Here is a 26481-nt window from a genome sequence, read left to right as displayed (position 1 = left end):
TGATATCAGGGTCAACAGAACATAGGGCTGGAGGCACTGTAGGAGAAAGTTAATGCAAGGCTGAGAGATCCTATGTATGCATAGGCTTGTTTGCTTCATACAGTGCAGAAATAGGCCATTCGGCCCATCAAATCTGCACCAACCAAAATCCAACCCATCCCAAAACCCCATGCATTTACTCTGGCTAGTCCCCTTGACACTAAGGGCCTGATTTTACCATTTTCATTCCAAGTGCTGAATCTGGGCATAATGCAGATCCAACTTAGAAATCTGCTTTCACATGCATCTCCTTTTCGCACTCAGCCTGAAAACCTCTCCAGTCCCATTCGCGCTGTGGGTAGGGCATAGCACGGCCGAAACGATCGGAGCTCTGAACTGCGCATGCGCGATTAGAAAAAAATTTGAAAGAGTGCACCGGTGTCAGGTCGCTCCCGCGCCACAGAAAGCGGAGAAAGCACCTCGAGCGAAAAGCGGCAGCGATGGCCCTCACACACATCACTGTCCCCCTTATCCACCCCCCCCACTACCCACACACATCACTATCCCCCTTATCCACCCCCCCACTACCCACACACATCACTGTCCCACTTATCCACCCCCCCCACTACCCACACACATCACTGTCCCCCTTATCCACCCCCCTCCACTACCCACACACATCACTGTCCCCCTTATCCACCCCCCTCCACTACCCACACACATCACTGTCCCCCTTATCCACCCCCCTCCACTACCCACACACATCACTGTCCCCCTTTACCCACACACATCACTGTCCCCCTTATCCACCCCCCCCACTACCCACACACATCACTGTCCCCCTTATCCACCCCCCCACTACCCACACACATCACTGTCCCCCTTATCCACCCCCCCACTACCCACACACATCACTGTCCCCCTTATCCACCTCCCCACTACCCACACACATCACTGTCCCCCTTATCCACCCCCCCCACTACCCACACACATCACTGTCCCCCTTATCCACCCCCCCACTACCCACACACATCACTGTCCCCCTTATCCACCTCCCCACTACCCACACACATCACTGTCCCCCTTATCCACACCCCCCCACTACCCACACACATCACTGTCCCCCTTATCCACCCCCCCCACTACCCACACACATCACTGTCCCCCTTATCCACCCCCCCACTACCCACACACATCACTGTCCCACTTATCCACCCCCCCAACTACCCACACACATCACTGTCCCCCTTATCCACACCCCCCCACTACCCACACACATCACTGTCCCCCTTATCCACCCCCCCACTACCCACACACATCACTGTCCCCCTTATCCAGTCCCCCACTACCCACACACATCACTGTCCCCCTTATCCACCCCCCTCCACTACCCACACACATCACTGTCCCCCTTATCCACCCCCCTCCACTACCCACACACATCACTGTCCCCCTTATCCAGTCCCCCACTACCCACACACATCACTGTCCCCCTTATCCACCCCCCTCCACTACCCACATACATCACTGTCCCCCTTATCCACCCCCCTCCACTACCCACACACATCACTGTCCCCCTTTACCCACGCACATCACTGTCCCCCTTATCCACCCCCCCACTACCCACACACATCACTGTCCCCCTTATCCACCTCCCCACTACCCACACACATCACTGTCCCCCTTATCCACCCCCCCCACTACCCACACACATCACTGTCCCCCTTATCCACCCCCCCACTACCCACACACATCACTGTCCCCCTTATCCACCTCCCCACTACCCACACACATCACTGTCCCCCTTATCCACACCCCCCCACTACCCACACACATCACTGTCCCCCTTATCCACCCCCCCCACTACCCACACACATCACTGTCCCCCTTATCCACCCCCCCACTACCCACACACATCACTGTCCCACTTATCCACCCCCCCAACTACCCACACACATCACTGTCCCCCTTATCCACACCCCCCCACTACCCACACACATCACTGTCCCCCTTATCCACCCCCCCACTACCCACACACATCACTGTCCCCCTTATCCAGTCCCCCACTACCCACACACATCACTGTCCCCCTTATCCACCCCCCTCCACTACCCACACACATCACTGTCCCCCTTATCCACCCGCCTCCACTACCCACACACATCACTGTCCCCCTTATCCAGTCCCCCACTACCCACACACATCACTGTCCCCCTTATCCACCCCCCTCCACTACCCACATACATCACTGTCCCCCTTATCCACCCCCCTCCACTACCCACACACATCACTGTCCCCCTTTACCCACACACATCACTGTCCCCCTTATCCACCCCCCCACTACCCACACACATCACTGTCCCCCTTATCCACCTCCCCACTACCCACACACATCACTGTCCCCCTTATCCACACCCCCCCACTACCCACACACATCACTGTCCCCCTTATCCACCCCCCCCACTACCCACACACATCACTGTCCCCCTTATCCACCCCCCCACTACCCACATACATCACTGTCCCCCTTATCCACCCCCCCCACTACCCACACACATCACTGTCCCCCTTATCCACCCCCCCCACTACCCACACACATCACTGTCCCCCTTATCCACCCCCCCACTACCCACACACATCACTGTCCCCCTTATCCACCCCCCCCACTACCCACACACATCACTGTCCCCCTTATCCACCCCCCCACTACCCACACACATCACTGTCCCCCTTATCCACCCCCCCCACTACCCACACACATCACTGTCCCCCTTATCCACCCCCCTCCACTACCCACACACATCACTGTCCCCCTTATCCACCCCCCACTACCCACAGACATCACTGTCCCCCTTATCCACCCCCCCCCACTACCCACACACATCACTGTCCCCCCTATCCAACCCCCCCACTACCCACACACATCACTGTCCCCCTTATCCACCCCCCCCACTACCCACAGACATCACTGTCCCCCTTATCCACCCCCCCACTACCCACACACATCACTGTCCCCCTTATCCACCCCCCCCACTACCCACACACATCACTGTCCCCCTTATCCACCCCCCCACTACCCACACACATCACTGTCCCCCTTATCCACCCCCCCCACTACCCACACACATCACTGTCCCCCTTATCCACCCCCCCACTACCCACACACATCACTGTCCCCCTTATCCACCCCCCCCACTACCCACACACATCACTGTCCCCCTTATCCACCCCCCTCCACTACCCACACACATCACTGTCCCCCTTATCCACCCCCCACTACCCACAGACATCACTGTCCCCCTTATCCACCCCCCCCCACTACCCACACACATCACTGTCCCCCCTATCCAACCCCCCCACTACCCACACACATCACTGTCCCCCTTATCCACCCCCCCCACTACCCACAGACATCACTGTCCCCCTTATCCACCCCCCCCACTACCCACACACATCACTGTCCCCCTTATCCACCCCCCCACTACCCACACACATCACTGTCCCCCTTATCCACCCCCCCCACTACCCACACACATCACTGTCCCCCTTATCCACCCCCCCACTACCCACACACATCACTGTCCCCCTTATCCACCCCCCCCACTACCCACACACATCACTGTCCCCCTTATCCACCCCCCCACTACCCACACACATCACTGTCCCCCTTATCCACCCCCCCCACTACCCACACACATCACTGTCCCCCTTATCCACCCCCCTCCACTACCCACACACATCACTGTCCCCCTTATCCACCCCCCACTACCCACAGACATCACTGTCCCCCTTATCCACCCCCCCCCACTACCCACACACATCACTGTCCCCCCTATCCAACCCCCCCACTACCCACACACATCACTGTCCCCCTTATCCACCCCCCCCACTACCCACAGACATCACTGTCCCCCTTATCCACCCCCCCACTACCCACACACATCACTGTCCCCCTTATCCACCCCCCCCACTACCCACACACATCACTGTCCCCCTTATCCACCCCCCCACTACCCACACACATCACTGTCCCCCTTATCCACCCCCCCCACTACCCACACACATCACTGTCCCCCTTATCCACCCCCCCACTACCCACACACATCACTGTCCCCCTTATCCACCCCCCCCACTACCCACACACATCACTGTCCCCCTTATCCACCCCCCTCCACTACCCACACACATCACTGTCCCCCTTATCCACCCCCCACTACCCACAGACATCACTGTCCCCCTTATCCACCCCCCCCCACTACCCACACACATCACTGTCCCCCCTATCCAACCCCCCCACTACCCACACACATCACTGTCCCCCTTATCCACCCCCCCCACTACCCACAGACATCACTGTCCCCCTTATCCACCCCCCCCACTACCCACACACATCACTGTCCCCCTTATCCACCCCCCCCACTACCCACAGACATCACTGTCCCCCTTATCCACCCCCCCCACTACCCACACACATCACTGTCCCCCTTATCCACCCCCCCCACTACCCACACACATCACTGTCCCCCTTATCCACCCCCCCCACTACCCACACACGTCACTGTCCCCCTTATCCACCCCCCCCCACTACCCACACACGTCACTGTCCCCCTTATCCACCCCCCCCCACTACCCACACACGTCACTGTCCCCCTTATCCACCCCCCCACTACCCACACACATCACTGTCCCCCTTATCCACCCCCCCCACTACCCACACACATCACTGTCCCCCTTATCCACCCCCCCACTACCCACACACATCACTGTCCCCCTTATCCACCCCCCCCACTACCCACACACATCACTGTCCCCCTTATCCACCCCCCCGCCACCCAGACTGATTGCCACCCCTGCCCCCTCCCCACCCACTGATCACCCGCAGAGTGGCAGCAGATCCCCCTGCCCCCTGCGCTTCCACCAGAGATCCGTCTGACCCTCCCCCCAACCAGTGAGCGACCGCCCCCCCATCCCCCCATCCCCCCCCCCCCCCCCTCACATCAGAGATACATCTTTCCTGCCTCCCTCCTCCACCCTCTCTCAGAGAATGATCTGACCTCACTCCCCTCTCCCACAACCCCCCTCCCCCATCCAGAGTTTGGCCTCACTCACCCCACGCCTCTCCAGACAACAGTCTGGCCTCACTCATTTCCCCCGCCCCCCCCCCCCCAAGAAAATGGAGTGGCCTCCCTCCCCACCAAATATCAATCAGCTCTCTCCCCCCACCAGAGATACATCTGACCCACCCCCTCCTCCTCCTCCTCCTCCCCCTCGCCCCACAACCAGACAACATTGTGGCCTCACTCCCCCCTCCTCCCCCCAACCAGAAAATGATCTGCCCCGCACCACCGCACCCCCGCACCACCGCAACCACCGCCCCCCCCCGCCTCCCCACCACCGATCTGAGTCAGAGCACCGTTGGAAGCTCTGAACTCACCTCTTCAGTAGCTGGAGCGCCTGATTCAGACTTTTATTCAGCAGGTTCATTTCTGTGCAATTCTGGATCAGCAAATGCGATGGTAAAGGAGGAAATGCTGATAAGGTTGGGCGGGCAGTTCATTAATTCAATTTAAATGTATGTAAATGCATTTAAATCGCCGTTGCCCCCGTTTCGGGCGTGAATCGGGTCACAGCCATTCCTGGGTCTTGGTAAAGTGGCCATCTGCGCAGATACGGGTGGGGATCGCGTTAATGGCCTCAACCTGACTTTACTACATTTTCGCATCGTGGGCACGATGCAATGGTAAAATCGGGCCCTAGGTGTCAATTTAGCACGGCCAATTCACCCTAACCCACACGTCTTTCAGTCAATACAAAAACTTCATTTTAAGTTATTTCTGTCTATGCCACTAACTCTGCTAAGCTTAACAACTGACTGCTGACTTGACTACATGTAGAATCAGAAGGCTAAAGGTTAACTAAAAATTGACTGCATTCCTGAAGGGTACACAATGCAAGCAAACAACAGTCCCATAACAGCGGCTGCAAGGATTGTTTTTCTAGACAGAGACAACCTGTGAAAAACACTTCCAGTGACGGGACATGAGTTGAAATATATTTTGGTTTCAGAGTGTGTGTGTGTTCAGTTGATTCAGGATCCAGTTCAGTGCGTTCGAGTTCAGTACAGAGCCTGGCTAAGAAACCAGTCTCTCAAATTAACTTTTTCTTCTGTCAGGTTAATCTTTTAAGTTCTGCTCAATAAAAGAAAGCCATTTTTAAACTCGTACCAAGTGTGCTGTCCCCTCGTCTCTTCAAATGAATGAATGGACCTAACAAAGGCTGTCATTCTGTGGTCAGAAATTTCATGGCACCTTCTAATTTACACTGACTTGATCTTATAAGCTCTTACATAGAGGTGGGAGGCATGTTGATGGTGTGGAGACGATATTAGGTAGATCTGATGAGCAGTTGGATAGATATTTGAGGGAACGACTGACTGAGGGGTATTGTTATGGGAACCAGTTGGAGAGGTTTTAATTGTCTCTCATCAAATTATTAAACTGAATTATTTCACATCATCTTTACATATGACAATTAGGCTTCATGGTCTTAAAGGACAGTAAGAAGTCTCACAACAGCAAGTTGTAAGACCAGAAATGTTGTGAGGCTTCTCAATGTGCCCATCTCCACATCATGGTCTTGAAGGAATAAGCCACTTCAGCACAGAGACATCTCAGCAGAGAATACAAGGAGCAACACCTGTTATTGTGGGTTTTGCTTGGAACCTGTTGGCTACTTACACTAGAGGCAATGGCCTTTTCTTCAAAAGCATTCATTTACATGCTAACTATTTATAAAGATTAAAAAAAGTAGCTGGAGCTACTCTCGAAGATGCTTTGCACTCATTTCATTTCAGCAAGAAACATCACTGTGATTTCACTCCTTACATACTCAGTAATTCAGAGTTAATCCTTTACTCCACATTAACCCTGGAGCTCCTCTTCACCGCTGAGTGCTGACGCTGTTTGAAATATTTCCTCAAGACACGGTTACTTGAAATGTACTGTGGCCATCTGTCCAGGAAGGATGTGTGGATCTGGATGCACTCTTCATCCTGCCTTCTTGGTGGTGGGAATTCCTTTGTTGCCTTTTGATTTCTCTGGGTCTGCGTGTGGTAATCCCAGTTGCTTGTATAACGTCTCCTTGGAACTTAATCATGGGCATAGCAAACTCATATTTCTCATTGACATCAAGACAGCCTCTCGCAGCGTAAAAAAGATTTCCTTGACCCATTTGTCATGTTCCTGTTTTATCAGCCCATAGATCAAGATGTTGCTTACATGTCGCCTTTAATACTTGGCAGTTTATTGGGTATTATCAGGATTGATGTGGTGCTAAATGGCAGGCAGTTAAAGCCATACCATCCATTATAAAAGTAATTAGGAACTTGCCCTCTGAATGGTTACTGCCAGATTCCACTGTTGGTGCCAATTTTAGTGAAACTTGTGCTTTGTACAAATTTGGCCAACTTCTCTTCTACTGATGCCATTGGCTGCGTTATTCTTTCCAATGCCTTGTTGAGGCATGTTGGATCAAAGCAAATACAAACGGGACCATAAAGTTTTGGGACCAGTTTGATTTGATTTATTATTGTCACATTGTTTGCTGGAGCAGACGAGGAAGGAGCATCAGAGAGAAAGCTAAGACTTTACCTGTTAAAAACCTGTTTAAAATAAGTTTAAAGCACTTTGTTCTTTGTAGAACTGTTTAAAGCATTTACTTATTGTATTTACTGCTTTAAGAATTGTGAGGGAGTGATTATCAGGCAGTTGTGACCCATCAGCTTTAAATCAGCGCCAAGTTTAAAAGGAGGCCTGGTGTAGATAGCGGGCAGCGTCGGAGCGGGCAGCGGAGTGAGAGGGAAGCAGAGTGAGCTATTAGGGCTTAATATCAAAAAGGGCTTGAAGGGAAAAAGGCCAGGTGGAAAGAACAAGGAAAAAAAAAAATTTTTTTTTCAAAACTACTACAGCAAAAAACAAGGAAAAAATTTTTCCCACAACAAATTATATTGAATAATGGAGGGACATGTGATGTGCGGTTCCTGTATGATGTGGGAACTGGTGGACCCCAGGGTCCTTCCCAGTGACCATGTCTGCAGTAAGTGCAGGTTGCTGGAGGAGCTCCAGCTCAAGGTGGATGAGCTGGCCTCTGAGCTACAGACACTGAGGCTCATCAGGGGGAGAGAGGGTGTCATTGTCAATGGGGTGCAAGTGACATCCACCCCCTCTAGACTGTCTAAATCTAAGGGTCAGGAACAAAAGGGGGCTGCTGGGAGGAGGAAGGGGGGTGAGGAGCGGAGGCCTCAGCCTCTTAATCTGCATAACAGGTTTGAGGTTCTTGCTTCCACTCTGGAAGAGGACGAGGCAGGTGAGGTTGGTGAGCAAACTGCACACGGTACAGTGATGCAGCAGGACATAGGCAAAGAGAAGGAGAAAAGGAACGTAGTAGTGATTGGGGATAGTGGGGTGAAGGGTATTGACACTGTCCTTTGTCACAATGACAAAGTGCACAGAAGGGTGTGTTGTCTGCCTGGTGCTCGGGTACAGGATGTCGCAGCTGGGCTGCAGAGGAATCTGGAGTGGGAGGGTGAGAACCCAGTTGTGGTGGTACATGTGGGTGCCAGCGACGTAGGCAAAGTGCGGACTGAGGATCTGGGGAGGGAGTATGAGAAGCTGGGAATGGAATTAAAAAGTAGAACCGACAAGGTGGTCTTCTCTGGGCTACTGCCTGAACCGAGTGCAGACGGGCGTAGGGTTGACAGGATAAAGGAAGTGAATGGGTGGCTCAGGGATTGGTGTGGGAGGAATGGGTTCGAATTTATGGGGCATTGGCACCAGTATTGGGGTAGGTGGGACTTGTTCGGGCGGGATGGGGTTGGTCTGAATCGTGCTGGGACCAGAGTGCTGGCGAATCGAGTAAAGAGGACTGTAGACAGGGCTTTAAACTAATTAGGGGGGGGGAGGGTGCGAGGGTAGGTGATGTTAGGAGGTCTACAGTTAAGGATAGGGTACAGGTAAGGGAAGAGGCTGAGGATGTCCCAAGTGGTGGCGTTACGGCAAATAGGGTCCAGAAGAAGGCTGGGATGAAAGCGCTTTATCTGAATGCACGAAGCATTCGGAATAAAGTGGATGAGCTGGTGGCGCAGATCGACACAAATGGATACGATCTGGTGGCCATTACAGAGACGTGGCTGCAAGGTGACAGGGACTGGGAGATGAATGTACAGGGCTATCAAGTGTTTAGGAAGGATAGGCAGGAGGAAAGAGGGGGTGGCGTAGCTCTGCTGATTAAGGACAGCATCAAGGTGGTAGCAAGGGATGATATCGGAGCCAAAGAGCAGAAAGTGGAATCGTTGTGGGTGGAGATTAGGAACAGCAAAGGGAGGAAGACGCTGGTGGGTGTCGTCTATAGGCCCCCGAATAATGATCTGGAGGTGGGGCGGGCTGTTAACGCGCAAATAAGTGCGGCGTGCAGGAATGGGACGGCAGTAGTTATGGGGGATTTCAATCTGCATATTGATTGGTCGACCCATGTTGGACGAGGTGGGCTCGAGGAGGAGTTCTTGGAATGCTGCCGGGATAGTTTCCTGGAACAGTGTGTGTTGGAGCCGACGAGGGAGCGAGCTATCTTGGATCTGGTGCTATGTAATGAGGCGGGTAGAATTAGGGACCTTGAGGTGAAGGATCCTCTTGGAGAGAGTGATCATTGTATGGTGGAGTTTCTGTTGCAGATGGAGGAGGAGAAAGTGGGTTCCCGGACACGTGTCCTTTGTTTGAATAGAGGGGAGTATGGTAGGATGAGAGAAGAATTGGCGAATGTGGACTGGGGGAGCGCGTTGGAAGGTAGGTCTGCTGAGGAGCAGTGGAGGATCTTTAAGGAGATCTTTCTTGGTGCTCAGCAGAAATTTATTCCGATGGTTAAAAAGGACAGTAGGAAGAGAGGTAATAAGCCGTGGATAACGAAGGAGGTGAAGGAAAGTGTTAAATTAAAAGCGGAGGAATTTAGAGTAGCTAAGAGCAGTGGGCGAGAAGAGGATTGGGAGAGGTTTAAATGTCAACAAAGATTGACAAAAAAGTTGATAAAGGAGGGTAGAAGAAGCTATGAAGCTGGGCTAGCGCTTAATATAAAAAAGGATAGCAAGAGTTTTTATAAATATATAAAAAGGAAGAGGCTGGCTAGGGTGAACGTTGGTCCCTTAGAGGATGAGAAAGGGGACCTAGTGGTAGGGGATGGGGATATGGCTAAGGTCTTGAATAACTTTTTTGTTTCTGTCTTCACGGAGGAGGACGTGAATAATTTGCCGGGTGTTAGCGATGGAAAGGTGGTAGGACTGGAGGGTCTTAATGACATTACTGTTACTAGAGAGGTGGTGCGCAACAGACTGGAGGGGCTGATTGTGGACAAGTCCCCAGGACCGGATGGAATGCATCCGAGGGTTCTGAAAGAAATGGCGGAGGTGATAGTGGATGCCTTGGTGGTTATTTTCCAGACGTCGCTGGATTCCGGGGAAGTGCCGGAGGATTGGAAAACGGCTAATGTTACGCCGTTGTTTAAGAAGGGTGCCAGGCAAAAGGCGGGGAATTACAGGCCGGTTAGTTTAACGTCTGTGGTAGGTAAAATGTTAGAATCCGTCATTAAGGAGGAAATTGCGAGGCATCTTGAAGGGAATTGCTTGATAGGGCAGACGCAACACGGTTTCATTAAAGGGAAGTCGTGTCTGACAAATTTACTGGAGTTCTATGAGGATGTGTCTAGGGCGGTGGATAGAGGAGAGCCGGTGGATGTGGTCTTTCTGGATTTTCAGAAGGCGTTTGATAAGGTACCTCACAAGAGGTTACTGCAGAAGGTCAGAGGACATGGAGTTGGGGGTAGGGTGTTAGCGTGGATAGAGGATTGGTTGTCAAATAGGAGGCAGAGAGTGGGGGTCAATGGGTGCTATTCAGATTGGCAGTTGGTGACTAGTGGGGTGCCCCAGGGGTCGGTGCTGGGGCCTCAGCTATTTACCATTTATATAGATGATCTGGAGGAGGGAACCGAGTGTAGGGTGTCGAAATTTGCTGATGACACCAAGATTGGGGGAAAGGCAAATTGTGCGGAGGGTGTGGAGAGTCTGCAGAAGGATCTAGATAGGCTGGGCGAATGGGCCAGGAAATGGCAAATGGAATTTAATGTTGGCAAGTGTGAGGTGGTCCACTTTGGTAGGAAGAATGGTAGGAAGGACTATTACTTACGTGGCGAAAAACTGCAGCAGGCGACGGTGCAGAGGGACCTCGGGGTCCTTGTGCATGATTCGCAAAAACCCAGCCTGCAGGTGCAGCAGGTGGTCAGGAAGGCGAATGGGATGCTGGCCTTCATAGCGAGGGGGATTGAATATAAAAGTAGGGAGGTCTTGCTGCAGCTGTATAGGGCACTGGTGAGGCCGCAGCTGGAGTACTGTGTGCAGTTTTGGGCGCCGTACCTGCGCAAGGATATTTTGGCCTTGGAGGGAGTGCAGAGGAGGTTTACTAGGCTGATACCGGAGTTGAGGGGGTTGAGCTATGAGGAGAGGCTGAATAAACTAGGCTTGTACTCGTTAGAGTTTAGAAGAATGAGGGGAGATCTCATTGAGACGTATAAGATGATGAATGGGATGGATAGGATAGAGGTGGAAAGACTCTTCCCGCTCAAAAAAGACAGTAGGACTAGGGGGCACAGCCTCAAGATAAAGGGGGGGCGGTTCAGAACGGAGTTGAGGAGGAACTTCTTCACTCAAAGGGTGGTGAATCTCTGGAATTCTCTGCCCGTTGAAGTGGTGGAGGCTGCCTCGCTAAATATTTTTAAGAAGCGGGTTGATGGGTTTTTGATAAGAGAGGGGATTAAGGGTTATGGGGAGAGGGCGGGAAAGTGGAACTGAGCCACGACAGATCAGCCATGATCTTATTGAATGGCGGGGCAGGCTCGAAGGGCCAGATGGCCTACTCCTGCTCCTATTTCTTATGTTCTTATGTTCTTATATATTAACATACAGTGAAAAGTATTGTTTCTGGCGCACTATACAGACAAAACATACCATTCATAGAGAGGGAAAGGAGAGGGTGCAGAATGCAGTGTTACTGTCATAGCTAAGGTGTAGAGAAAGATCAACTTAATGCGAAGTGGATCCATTCAAAAGTCTGATAGCAGCAGGAAATAAGCTGTTCTTGAGTCAGTTGGTATGTGTCCTCAGACTTTTGTATCTTTTTCCTGAAGGAAGAAGGTGGAAGAGAGAATGTCCAGGATGCATGAGATCCTTAATTATGCTGGCTGCTTTGTCAAGACAGCGGGAAGTGTAGACAGAGTCAATGGATGGGAGGCTGGTTTGCGTGATGGATTGGGCTACATTCACGACATTTTGTAGTTTCTTACGGTCTTGGGCAGAGCAGGAGCCCATACCAAGCTGTGATACAACCAGAAAGAATGCTTTCTGTGGTGCATCCGTAAAAGTTGGTGAAAGTCGCAGCCAACATGCCAAATTTCCTTAGTCTTCTGAGAAAGTAGAGGCGTTGGTGGACTTTTGTAACTATAGTGTCAGCATGAGGGGACCAGGACAGGTTGTTGGTGATCTAGACACCTAACAATTTGAAGCTCTCAACCTTTTCTACTTAGTCCCCTCTGATGTAGACAGGGACAGAGCAGATTAGTGATTAGTTTAGTGATTAGCAAAATGATGCTTTATTCCCGCATTGCCTTTATCTTACTCCTGACTCTTTTCAGAAATGTAGGATGTTCCTTGCTGTGAATAGACAAATGGGGCTAATGTCTGTCTTGAGTGTAATGTGATGCAGGATCTTCCCACCACCCTCTCCCCAAGACTGGAAAATTCTGTCCGAAGTCAAGTGATCTTTGGATGGTCCTGTCCCAGCTGATTCCCACGGCAAACAGGAGGGGAAAATCTGCCCATAGTCTTTGTCTTACGTAAGCCTCTACAAAGTTCCCACCTAAATTATTATCTTGTGTTTTTGTGTTGACTTCACCAACTTTTACAAGTTTTCCTATTTTATCATCAATTGAAATTAAAGTAATAATGAGAAACAATGTATGGATATACAATGGCGAGTGAGTGCCCACGTCCAATTACTGCCCCCCACCACCGAAACTTTAATGCTGCTTTACCTCAATAATGGGCTTTGATGTTGACTATCAGTGTGCGATACCACAGCAAATTTCACCATAAGATTTGAACAAAGAACCATGTTGTTCGCGCTGAAAGTAAATTTGCCCCCAATTTTGGTGAAAGTTTGCCATCTCCTTATATTCAGGACCGACCCGAGTGGGTCAGAGCTGATTAATATTCTCCAGGTATGCTGTTATATTCGACACTCCTCGCTCTGATCAATGGAAATGAAATGATGTAGCTGTGAAAGTTACATCAATCATCTGAGTCACCTTTACAATTTCCTATGCAAGAAAGCATCCCTGTGCATGGTATGGATTTACCCTTCACATAATGGATTAATCTCCCAGCTTTGTCAAGCATATCACTACACATTTTCTCTATTTACGATGCAGCCTTGGACATCATTCCTCAGCCTTTTCTTGGTTCCCCTATAACTAAGCTCGTAGGAACCACCCCCCCAACGCCACCCCCATTCAAGCTGTGCAATCCTTCCTTATCTGGCCTTGATCGAAATATTCGTCCACATTGCAAAAAAAACCCGAAACAATAACCTTTTCTTCCGAGAGCGATGGTGAACCTTTAATGGTACCATGCTTTTTCAAAACAAATTCTCAAGGACTCTCTTCCGGAACCTTGCACTGAGGCCTTAAATGGTAATGATGATCTCATTCTAAAGGCAATTTATAAATTTCAAGCATTGTTGTACAAATGCATATGGTTGCTTCAAAATTCCACTCGGATCGACATTTCATTGATGCGTGCCAATAGACCCAAGGGCAGGGTGGGTGGGGCAATGTCGTCATTGCCAAGACAAGGGCAAAGGGCAGAAAATAGACTCTTTCCATATCCCAACCCCATCCACTGGGGAGGGGGGCTGCAGTCATCACTTACATGAGGTGTAATGACTTTAATAAGGTCAAAGAGTGCAGAAAAGATTTACCAGGATGCTACCGGGACTTGATGGCTGGGGTTATAAGGGGAGGCTGGATAGACTGGGTGGAATTTTCCCCTCCTGCCCATCCCAGGAATCGTAATGGGCGGGACACGGACTGTGCAAAGACCCACTGACGTTGGGCCGGATTTTCCGATCTTGGGGTGAACACAGTTGGAAAATCCCACCCAAGGTCATTGTCAATTGGAAGTGATGGGGGTCCATGAGGAGAATGTCCCAGACACTTTGTTTGGGTTTACCAAGTGTGCCTCACTATACTCCAGCTAAAATCACGAGCAGATAACCCTCAGTCTGTTATCCACATTGCACCTAAATTGGCCTTTAACGAGTGCAAGAGACTGTGATTTTAATTAACATTGAAGTGTGTGCTGTCCTATCACCACATCCCTACAATTAACAGGCACGCTTAACTGAATATTGCACAGCCCAACAGATCGGGGACTTGCATGACCGAGGACGTAAGGAAGAGTTTGTATTTCTCTTAACGTCTTCAACAATTTTAGGATGTTCATGGTCCAATCAAATAATTTTGAAGGGTAACCTCTGTAAGAAACGCAGCAATCAATTTGCAAACAGGGAGTTCAGAATAAACAGCAATGAAATAAATGACTCAGACATTTGATTGGTTAGGCATTGGTTACAGGAGACTTCCTCTTCAAATAAAACCATTTATCTGCCCACCAGACAGGCTATTTGTCAGGCTAACATTGCATCCAGAATAAAAACTGCATCACTGACGGTGCAGTACTTCATTACCCGACTAAATCTCTGGAAAGAGGCTCGAACCCACAACCCTCAGACTGAAGGTTGTTACCACTGAGACATGGCTAGCACACAGTCAAGGTCTTTAGACTTTACGGGCCTGAATTTCCATGGTAACGGGAGTTTAGAACATCCCTGGTTTTGTGTGCCCACCTCGGGAGAAGATGCCCGCAAGGGTGGGGTCCTCGTTGCTGGGTGGGGAACGGGTGCAGTCGGAAAGTGATCGGAGGCAGCCAAGGTGGAGGTTGGTGGGAGGTTGGCTGTTTAAAATGCCCGCCTCGATAATCTGGGACTTCATTCCCAGTTATAATGACAGGAGGAAAGTCCTTTAGCTCTCGTACCCCATGAGCACTCATCTCATTTTCCAAGCTATGGCCCCTCAAGGAAAAGCATTTAAAATTAACCAGCATACGTGGTATATCAGCTTTCTTTGAAATGTCCACATTATGGGGGTCACACGCTATTTGATATTCTATAATAGATAGCCAGTTAATTCAGGGGCAGCATTGTTCAAGTTTAAAGTTAATTTATTAGTATCCCAAGTAGGCTTACATTAACACTGCAATGAAGGTACTGTGAAACTGCCGTAGTCACCACACTCCGGCACCTGTTCAGGTGCACTGAGGGAGAATTTAGCACAACCAATGCACCTAACATACTATGAGAAGAAACCAGAGCACCATGCAGACACGGGGGGAATGTGCAGGCTCCACACATATAGTGATCCAAGCCGGGAATCGAACCCAGGTCCCTAGCACTGTGAGGCAGCAGTGCTAACCACTGTGCCACCGTGCCACCCCCTGGGGGTAGATATGACATTTGCTGCCAGCAGCCCAAAACGTGAGGGCAAAATGGAAACGGGCCAGTCTACAAAACCTGGAGGTAAACATGGGCTGGGATGTAACTGCACGTCCCAACATTCAGATTTGATCTTGTTTCAAAGCTCCTTGAATCAGGCAGACTGTGCAGCCGATATCTGTCACCCTTCATCTATTACACATGTTTTCTCTGTGCTTTCCACTTCAGAGGGCTTTGTCATCTGGGCCAGAGAACGCCCGTGTGACAAAAAACACCGAGTGATCCGAGTTCAGTCATCCTGGGGTCACGGCCCTGGATCAACTGCTCCAAATTCATGAATCCCATCGAGGTGGGGGAGGTGGGGGAGCTGTGCTAGCGATCTGCAGCCAGAACCTTTTGTACTGGTGCTGCCTGTGACTGCTGCTGCTAAAGTGTTAGCTTCGATTCCCCCTCGCGCATAAAGGGGTAAGTCCTGTGACGTTATGGCTTCAGATTCATCAATAAATAATCTGCAGTTGATTACGGACGCTGCTGATTTTTAAATCGGATCGATTTCACTCTTGCACGGGCCTTCTCTCCCTCATAAAGTTGGCCAACCCTAAAAAAAAGATGCAAATCAAGCAACCAGAGTGTCGGTGTGAAGAGACAAACAGCTCTTCATGTTCAGCAATGCTGGCCAGAATTCTCCCATCCCACCCGCCACTGGAATTTTAGCGGGCGGGATGCGGACAATATGAAACTCCATCGACTCCAGTTGGGAATTTTTGGCTTTTAGACCAGCGCAGTCAGGGAATTCCGCCCACTGTTTTGACCTCTTTGGCCGAGATGTTCTTCCGGGAGTCGGGAGAATTCCAGAAATCCAGTATGTTTTAAAAATGGCTGTCCCGTATTGTGATGGATTTCCAGGAACTGATCCCAGGAGATTCAGGTACAGGTCACGCTCGAAAATGCAGGAAGAACATTGCTTCCCAATTCCAATGGCAGATTTTTTTTTATCAGTTTCCATCGTTAGTAATTCCCGGAACAGGTCGCTAGTCTGTCACCAGGGGCTTATAACTCGAGAGGCGCCATTCCAGGAGCCTCTCCCACTCTTAACTCCAGCCATTGGTGTACTTTGGAAGGATTTGCAGGTTGACACATTCAACCTGTTTGACCGCAACTTCCTTCGCCATCAAGACCTGGGGTGGGACTCCTTATACCTACCATGCCAACTCACACATGGGCAGACCTCAGGACCCGTGTGGAGATGAAATAAAACAAAGTTTAAGTTTATTGCAGGCATGATATGTGAAAAAAGACTCCCATTCATAACCCATTTACTACATGTATATTCTTTCAACTACATAAAGTCTTATGGCAATAATAGTTCAAGTGCATAATCACTTCTAAAACAAGCATTGGAATTCATAGTTCCACTTCAAAGAGCCTATGAACACTTGGAGCTGTTGATCAAACTGTGCAATGGCAGGCACCCTACTGTGATAATGGGTGGTTATGAAATCAGTCATAGAAGTCCTAAGGTTTATGCCAACAGAATGAAAGAACAGTATTTTCTTTAAATCCCAAGCTTTTTTATGTTCAAAAAATTTAAAGGGCAGGACTTGTAGATGTCATGGTGATTTGACAGCTTTTGACAACTCCTTTTGACAGTTGATTTTGACAAACCTGTTGACTATTGCAATGAGTTTTAAGATTTTAATGTACATTTTTTTGCTCATTCATGCTGAATTTTGGAAATTCCAATACCTTGCCTCCCTCTAAGTGTGTCCTAGGACCAGATTCAAATGAGTACCACATCTCTCCAAAGAGTTACCCTGACTTTTTAAATAAGTGCACAAAGTTAAGACTTGCTTTATCTACTCTGCACCCTTTGGCTTTCACAACCCTTGAGATACAAAAATCAACGGAGACAGCCGATGATTTGAATGACTAGTAGGTTCTGTGAACCGTCCATGTGCAAAGTGCCTGCGCAAAAATGGGAAGCACGGTGTTCAGGCATGAGACTTAACGATACCCATGCACCTCCGCCATTTTCAAAACAACAGTGAGGCTGTGTGTCTTGGTGAGAAACCAAGCCTATCATTTTCAGGATGATCCTGGAGATAAGAGAGTGAGATTATGAGGATCAGTTATGTAAGGAAGGCTTGTATTCCGTTGAGTATGGAAGATTAAGAGTTATTCACCATAGTTATAGGTTCTGATACACGAGACAGAAAAAAACGATTTTCTGTCACGGAAAAGTCCAGAAAGACATATAAATCTTAAAATTGGAGCTGGGCCATTTGGGATGATGTCAAGAAGCATTTCTTCACATAAAGAGTAGCAGAAATTTGGAAACTTTTCCCCCAAAAGACTGTTGAGGTTGGGATTCAGTTGGAAAACTTGAAAACCGAGATTGATATTTGGTGGTTAAGGGCATGAAGGATTATGGAATCCAGGTAAGTAAATGGAGTTAAAATACTGATTAATGTTGAAACAGGTTTGAGGATTGGAATGGCTGACCCCTGTCCCTATGTCTAAACCAGTTATCATTATCGATGGTCTTGACATCCAAGATGTCAAGTGCGACAGATGAGGGTGAGATTTCCAATGGAGCAATGTTTTTACTGTTAGAGTTTCCCTTGGACTTGGGCACTTTCTTCTGAAAGAAAAAGCGAGTTGGCATCAAGGAGAGATGTTTGCAGCAGTTTGGCTCAAACTTTCAACTGTTCCACAATACATAACAGCAGAGCCAATAGGGGGCACTGTTGTCCATGTCATCCATGATGCTCCATGAACCAAGAAAAGACCATTTATTTTAACCTTCTGAATGAGAACCTTGAGTCGACAGGTTAAATTGGAATGGTGGGGTAGTGGATAACTGGGTAGGAGACTGTCTTTAATTCATCCTGGCCTACCTGACTACATCCCAGCTGAAAACATGAGTAGGCAACTCGTGCTTGCGGACCCTAATCCATGTTGCACTTAGATTGGCTTGAAAGGATTGCAGGAGTATCCTTTTTTTAAATTCAATTGTGGGACATGGGCATTGCTGGCTGGCCAGCGTTTGTTGTCCATCCCCGGTTGTCCTTGGGAAGGTGGTGGTGAGCTGCCTTCTTGAATCACTGCAGTTCCTTGTGGGTTGACCCACACTGCCGCTAAGGAGAGAATTCCAGGATTTTGCTTCCGCTGCCTCGAGATGGAAATGTGTGAACCCCTCTCGCCATATCCCCAAAGACAAATCAGAGCTTACAATTGGCCAACCTTAGACATTAGGACACCAAGGGCGACTCAGTGTGGTTAGTACTGCTGCCTCACAGTGGCAGGGACCCAGATTCGATTCCTGGTTTAGATCACTGTCTGTGTGCAGTCTGCACATTCTCCCCATGTCTGCGTGGGTTTCCTCCAGGGGCTCACATTTCCTCCCACAGTCCGAAAGACACGCTGGTTAGACACATTGGCCATGCTAAATTCTCCCTCAGTGTACCCAAACAGGCACCAGAGTGTCATGACTAGGGGGTTTTCATAGTAACTTCATTGCAGTGTTAATGTTACCCTACTTGTTACACTAATAAATCAATTTAAACATTGGGGACATGATTAGCTTGTTTCTGAAGTCATCACTGATCAAAAGGGAGGCTTGTTCAATGAAGGTCAGCAGTTAAAAGTGGATGTTTTAGCCGGTGACGGAGACTGCGATGGGCAAAGTGCCACTCTCACCTAAAAAGCTGACATTCTGGGGCTGGAAATGAAGGGCATTCGTTTGTCGATTTCTAAGACGTTGGCACAAAGATCAACAAATATAATTTTCTCTCCTTTTCTGCAGGCCTTGGGCCAGTGATCATCCTCACGGCCTAACAACGCGAAAGGTCAACTAATCGCCTCTTTGCCCACTCCGCCCACCTACCCCCTCCCTCCCTCCCTCCCTCCCTCCCTCTCCCCCCACCCTCCACCACCCACCTTGCCCTGAGTCTGAAGGATGGAAAACCTGACCGAACTTCAGAATCCTCTGCTGGAAAAGAACAACAAGCACGTGCAAAGTGATTATGGTTACCAGGACAATTACAGCGAGCAGCAGCACTACAAGGAGAAGATCCTCAGTTACTTTGTGAACAGTAACCCCGCCAAAAGTAAACCCAAAGGCAACTTCACCCACCAGCTCCTGGACGCCAGCTCGTTGCACTTGGCTGTCGAGGCCTTTTACCGTCCAAACTTTATTTTGTACAAGGACGAGGCGAAGGAGAGCGTGAAGGATTACAGGAACGACAGCTGTGAGACGACATTCACGGAGAGGAAGAACTTGACTATTGACTCGCCCGAGCGTTCAGAGTCTAAACTTGTGGACTACACGGAGAACGATGTTAAAATTCAAACGGTCTCCTATGAGGTGGAGGAAGAGGAATTTCACGACTGTGAGGTAGAGTTTTAATAAGTTCTTCTCCCTAAATGTTTTACTGTTGGAACCCTATCATTTGATATGTTTATGAACATCTTTTTAGGGGGCAATGATTTTTGCCGGGAGCCCCGGGAGAGATAGTGGAAGAGGGATAATTACATTGGGAGATCCGGAGGATACCCACAGAATATGAGGGCCCTGTTTCTCTATCCGGTAATTGTTTTTAGAGTCGCGTCTTGTCTTTCCGGTCCATCAACAACATTTTTTTTCCCGGAGATGTTTGGTGACAAAGTTTGGAGAAAGAGGGAACTGCCAAGTGGTGAGTTTGGTGGCAGTGGGCATTGTATTGGCTGGATGCTTGCGAGGTGGGAAGCTGGCACCTCCCTGCCACTGCCCTGCTCAGGTCCGGGGTGGGAAAGTCTGTAGATAGCTGTCCTGCTTCGCCACCCACTTAAGGGGCCCATCCCACAGGCGCCTGGTAACATCTGACTGGTATTCATCAAGCGGTGGATAGCACTGCCTATTAGCTTCATCATTCTAAGGCATTCTGCTGACCGAGAGACCTGGCATTGAGGAAAGATGGCCGCGGAGAGCCCACCCCCACACCCACACAAGCCCCTCCCTCCTACTTAATCACTCACTCGCACCTGGGACCCAGTGACAACCCTGGGCCTTGAGCAGGTGTAGTACCGGCAGCAGCCACTGCCTTCCCAGTGGTGCTGCCAATAAATGAAGAGCTCTGATTTGCTGATGTTAAGACACAGGCTGGAAACTCCAAGGTGTTTAATGATGTTAGTCTAGAACCCTAAGATTTTACCGACATGGCTGCCCCGAAATGGGGACAGGTGAAGCTCGCATTCCTCGTTGGCCTTGGGCGCGATCTTACGAGCCTCGGGCAGGTGTGCCGGTAAAATTCCGGCCTAAGTTTTACATTTGAATTTGGCACAGGTGAGCATAAAATGTTTCACTCCAGTTATCATTCAAGTGATGCACTAGGAAGCTTTCATCAACAAAATTTATTGAAGAGCACAGTTAGAATATGACAAAAAAATTAGCATAATTCTTACAATTACAAGACTTAAACATGACACAGTATAACTCTTAACAGCTAGCTATCTCTGTTGTTCCAAGATAAAGTGATATGCCACAGACATACTCCCTTCTTCAGAATTAGTTAGCATGAAAACAAGTATGCTCACATCATGCCAGATATCCAGCTTTTTAACACTTTCAAAGAGATCCCAACATTAGTTTGCAGAGAAGGATATATCCTCAAAGCAGAAAAGCTTCAGAGAGGTAAACTTAGTCCCTGATAGTTCCCAGTCTCCAGGCTTTAGAGAGAGGAAAGAGACTGATCTCTCTTAACTCAAATGCAGCATCAGAAACAGCAACACTTAGGCAACAGAAACTCTATCTCCACAGGGGGAATAAACACTGCTGCCTCTCTCAGCCCCAAGCAGCTTCTGAAAAACAAAACTAAAACTGGACTTCCCTCGGAAAACATTGCAGTGCCCAGTTATATAACCTGACTTGTCAATCACCCCCCAGTCAAGCTGACCCTGCCATCTCAGGGGAACACAAAAAAAAGGAACACTGCATTAGTTCAGATTAAAACAAAAATGATGTCAATTTTACTGCTTCAGTAACAATAGAGGACACCGCCAGCAGTGAATATGGTGCCAATAAAATCCCAGGGACTGTTAAAACATCCTGCAGAGCAACATGATCAAAATACATTTCTTGAAGGCATAGTATTGTCACATTGCCAGTGGGTGAGTGGGACTCCTTCCCCTGGGTCCTTGATTCCAGGCAAGGACCGTCACTGCCCAGTTAAGTGCCTGGTTAGTGCTTATTCAGCAGATTTCCCGAGAGTGTGAGGTGAGGCTGTCATTGGCTCTCCAGCCAATGATTCTCAGGATTATTATTCAATTCTAATCATTTGATGGATTTGCCGAAAAGAGCCATATTAACATGAATGTTTCTTTCTGATCACCATCCTAATGCTAATTATATCTCTTTATTAAGTTGTCATTATGTTGCCTCTAGCTATAGCTCCCACCAGACCCACCCCATCATTCTTCCCTATCCATTACAGGGCGTCTTGGTGGCACAGTGGTTAGCACTGCTGCCTCGCAGCTTTTAACCTGGTGTAGTGAGACTTCTTACTGTGTCTCACAGAGGCAGAAACCTGGGTTCAATTCTAGGCTTGGTTTACTGTCTGTGTGGAGTTTGTACATTCTCCACATATCTGCGTGGGTTTCCTCTGGGTGCTCTGGCTTCCTCCCACAGAAGTCATGATGTGGAGATGCCGGCGTTGGACTGGGGTAAACACAGTAAGAAGCCTGACAACACCAGGTTTAAGTCCAACCGATTTATTTGATAGTAAACTCACAAGCTTTAAAAGCTAGTGAGTTTACTATCAAATAAATCGGTTGGACTTAAACCTGGTGTTGTCAGATTTCTTACTGTGTTCCTCCCACAGCCCATAGATGTGTGGGTTAGGTGGATTGGCCATGTTAAATTGTCCCATAGTGTCAGGGGGATTAGCAGGGTAAATACTATGGGGATAGGGGCTGGGTGGGATTATGGTCGGTGCAGACTTGATGGGCTGAATGGCCTCTTTCTGCGTGGTAGGGATTCTATGATTTAAACAATATTAGGTCACCACATTTCAGCAAAAGATGACTATTATAAAATTGATAATTTAGTAATGATTGATCGCTACAAGAGGTGCTGCAGGAGATTAGATTATGCAATAAACTGAGTTTATGACTGTTAGCTCCATTCCAGGCCAGCCTGATGAATGAAACATCTCCCTGATGGCTGTGAAACTTAGTTTTGCTCTTAGAATGTGCTAAACAAGGAAAGGCTGCAGGCGTATCAGGGCTATTACTTAGAAACTGCTTTATTTATACTATTTACAGTATGTACGTAGCGGATTATACAGAAAAGGCACAGTTCCCCTCGAGGCTATCTGTCCGCTGCCTGCAGTAACTGGCACATTACTGCTTGATGTCCGCGCTACATTGCCAAGTACCAGCTGCTCCTTTCTGCTAACCCGACAGTTTTGTGGGTGCGTGGCTTTATTACGCGTGAGGTCAGATATAGAAACTAATAAAAGACCAGGAGGTTAGTGGAGGTAGACTAACTGGGAACGGTTTATTAATATGTCTATTCTTTGGCACACTCAGCACCAAGACTGGCAAGGCATGCCCCACCCAGAGTGGAGTCCCAGATCGTTCCCTTAAAGGGGCATGTGCCAATATACGGAACAATCTCGCACTCAGGAACAGCCTGTAAATCTTATTCCAAACACATAGAGATAAGGTGTGAAAATGCTGGGGATACTCAGCAGGTCCAGCAGCTGTGAGTGGGAAATAGCGTTAACTTTTCAGGCAGCTGGGAAAAGCTGGAAATGTAATAAATTTAGCGCAAGAAGTGAGTGGGACATTGAAGGCCTGTGATAGGGGTGGAAGGTGGGAGAGAAATGGGAGGGAAAGGGCAGCACAGTGGTTAGCACTGCTGCCTCACAGGGACGCGGGAGTTCGATTCCCAGCTTGACTCACTGTCTGTGCGGAGCCTGCCACGGTCTCCCCGGTTTCCTCCGGGTGCTCCGGTTTCCTCCCACAGTCGGAAAGACGTGCTGGTTAGATACACTGGCCATTCTAAATTCACCCTCAGTGTACCCGAACAGATGCTGGAGTGTGGCGACTAGGGGATTTTCACAGTAACTTCATTGCCGTGTTAATGTAAGCCTACTTGTGACACTAATAAATAAACTTAAAGATTCAATGACAGGAGAGTTTGGACCTGATTAAATGCACAGAGGGAAATTGAGAACACCCGAAGGTGTACAACCATAGAAAAGTGACAGCACAGAGGGAGGCCATTCGATCCATCTTGTCTATGCCAGCTCGCAGAAACCCAGGTGCCCTTTCTAATCCCACCTTCCTGCACCCAGCCCATAGCCCTGTAGCTTTCAGCTCTTAAGGTGCAGATCCAGGTACTTTTTAACAGAGTTTATGGTCTCTGCCTCCCACACCAACTCGGGCAGTGAATTCCAGACACTCAGCACCTCTGCATAAAAAAAAATTCATCCTCCTGTTCCCCACTAACCTTCCGTCATTTATCTCCCCCCGTTTTAGAATTCTCCGCCAAGGGAAACAATTTTATCCCTGTCCACTCTCTCTCTCCCCCTCATCTGTCAGAGAATTTCTTCAAGCTGCTTTCAGAATATTAAGTAACCTCAATCTGACCAGTCCGACCATCTGACTGACTATCTCAGTAAAGATTTTCCAGTTAAACTTCTTAAATGCCTCCCCGCATTTACTCCTTGCTGGTGGAGGAGGGGCAGGGGGAGGGTTACCAACCCTCCAGGATTGTCCTGGATCTCCAATCTCCGGGACATCCTGCTGGGAGAAAAATCATCGGGATGTTCAGAAACCATTGCTTTTTTTTTCGTCATGTTCTTTACCAGATATAAAAGTGTTGCAAATTGGGAGTGAGTGGGACAAAGGCTGTTAACTGACAGTCAGGCATCATGCTTTTGAATATTGGATCTTTTTGCTTTCTAATTAGCTTCAGAAAGCTGTGCGATGGCTGACAAATGGCTGGGGTGCGGGGTAAAGTCACGTGATGGAACCTCCAGGATTACATTTAATGGCAGTTGGCACCCACTATGGAAGGGGGTAAACCGGGATGTTCTCTGTCATGGCTCCACCATACTTCCATCTTAGATCAGGTGACCCCTGGCTGCAAGTTGTGCAAACGTCATTGCGTTGTCACTTATAAAAGATTGAATCCCTATGGTTTGGTTAGCACTGCTGCCTCACAATGTCAGAGACACGAGTTCGATTCCCGGCTGGAGTCGCTGCCTGCGCAGAGTCTGCACATTCTCCCCGTGCCTGCGTGGGTTTCGTCTGGGTGCTCTGCTTTCCTCCCATTGTCCAAAGATGTGCAGATGAGGTGGATTAGCCATGGTAGATGTGTGGGGTTACGGGGATAGAGCAGAGGAGAGGGTATGGGTGGGATGCTCTTTCAGAGAGTCAGTACAGACTCGATGGGCCAGATGGCCTCTGTCTACACTGTAGGGATTCTGTGGATGAGTATCTTTGATCCTGGCTTTGGCACCAGCAGCTGTGGTGGGAAACTTCAGAGAAACAGAAGGTCCATTGGTGAACAACGAAGGAAATACCCGAGGGCAGATTGCAAACAGGATAAAGTGTCAACCTGTTTCACCCAGCCTATGAGCAGTAGTGCTCCAAAAATATGTCATCCATTCTGGGAGAAAGTCTGAGAGAAAGTTTGCAAACCAAAATCCCATTTCTGAGGACTCCATTAATCTGACCTGACGAGCCTTTCTTATATAATGCTTTCTGTAAAATGCTAATCGGTTGTGTACATAAGTGGGAAGCATTGGCCTAGTGGCACTATAGCTGTTAACCCAGAAACTCAGCGAATGTTCTGGGGACCCAGGTTCGATTCCCACCACAGCAAATAGGGGAATTTGAATTCAATAAAAAATATCTGGAATTAAGAATCCACTGATGACCATGAAACCGTTGTTGATTGTTGGAAAAACCCAGTGTCCTTTAGGGAAGGAAATCCACTGTCCTTACTTGGTCTGGTCTACATGTGACTCCAGCCTCCAGTTGACTCTCAACTGCCCTCCAAGGGATGCCCATGCACACAAATGAAAAAAAATAGGGTTGACAGGTCTGATTGAGTGCATTCCTGCACAGTTCATTACATGACCTGACCTCACGCTCCAGCCATTAGTTGACCAATAGATCCACCCTCATAACGCACTGCCAATTGGACAGTAAAGAGACCTCGTTACCCAATTGGATGATGCTTGATTTGTCAGACTTTTTACTCCCCATTTTCAAAATTTTTAGGTCTATCGAGAGAAATATTCAAAGAAAATGACAAAAAGAACAATCTATTTCACGTCCAGAGCCGTGCACACCAGAGTGACAGAGATTGACCTTCAATGGTCGGAGACATCAGGCCAATCCTGGAGGGTTGGCAACCCTAGTTTACATCAGAGTTGCACATTTTAGAATAGAGAGCGTAAAGAAAGTTGAGAAGTGTTGTAAAGTTGCACATGTAAGGTTAAAAAATGTGGTGTTTGACAAATGTAAATAGTGAAAAGAAATGCTAAAACCAAAAGAAGAAATCACACAGCATTGTCTCTTTAAAGAGCAGGTGTCTTTATGTGTGGATTTTAAACTGCAGAGTGTGGGTGGCAACAAAGCCAAGTAGTCAGTGTTCCAACTTAATAAAACAGGCTTTTGAATTGGACCACTGAGTTTAAAGCAAAGCAGCCACCCCTATCCCTGTTGTCCCAGGGATTTATTTTGCTAGTCCCCATGTCACTAGGGTCAGTTTAGCATAGCCAACCCACACATCTTTGGAGTGTGGAAGAAAACCAGAGCACCTGGAGGAAACCCACATAGACACGGGGTGAATGTGCAAACTCCA

General features: G+C 48.7%; 1 protein-coding gene across 3 annotated transcripts in view; it reads left to right on the top strand.

Moving 5' to 3' along the window:
• The window catches only part of syndig1l (synapse differentiation inducing 1-like), a 129875-nt gene that overhangs the window by 39277 nt on the left and 64117 nt on the right, over positions 1 to 26481 (top strand). For all 3 annotated transcript variants that reach the window (XM_080202296.1, XM_080202297.1, XM_080202298.1), the window contains exon 2: positions 19429 to 20019. In XM_080202296.1, the coding sequence (XP_080058422.1) occupies positions 19582 to 20019 (438 nt within the window). In that variant the 5' untranslated portion in view covers positions 19429 to 19581. The remainder of the gene's footprint in view (positions 1 to 19428; positions 20020 to 26481) is intronic.

This window comes from Carcharhinus amblyrhynchos, chromosome 14, assembly GCF_965287045.1.
Source record: "Carcharhinus amblyrhynchos chromosome 14, sCarAmb.v2.hapA, whole genome shotgun sequence".
NCBI classification, from domain to species: domain Eukaryota; kingdom Metazoa; phylum Chordata; class Chondrichthyes; order Carcharhiniformes; family Carcharhinidae; genus Carcharhinus; species Carcharhinus amblyrhynchos.
This window is presented reverse-complemented; position numbering and strand designations above follow the sequence as displayed.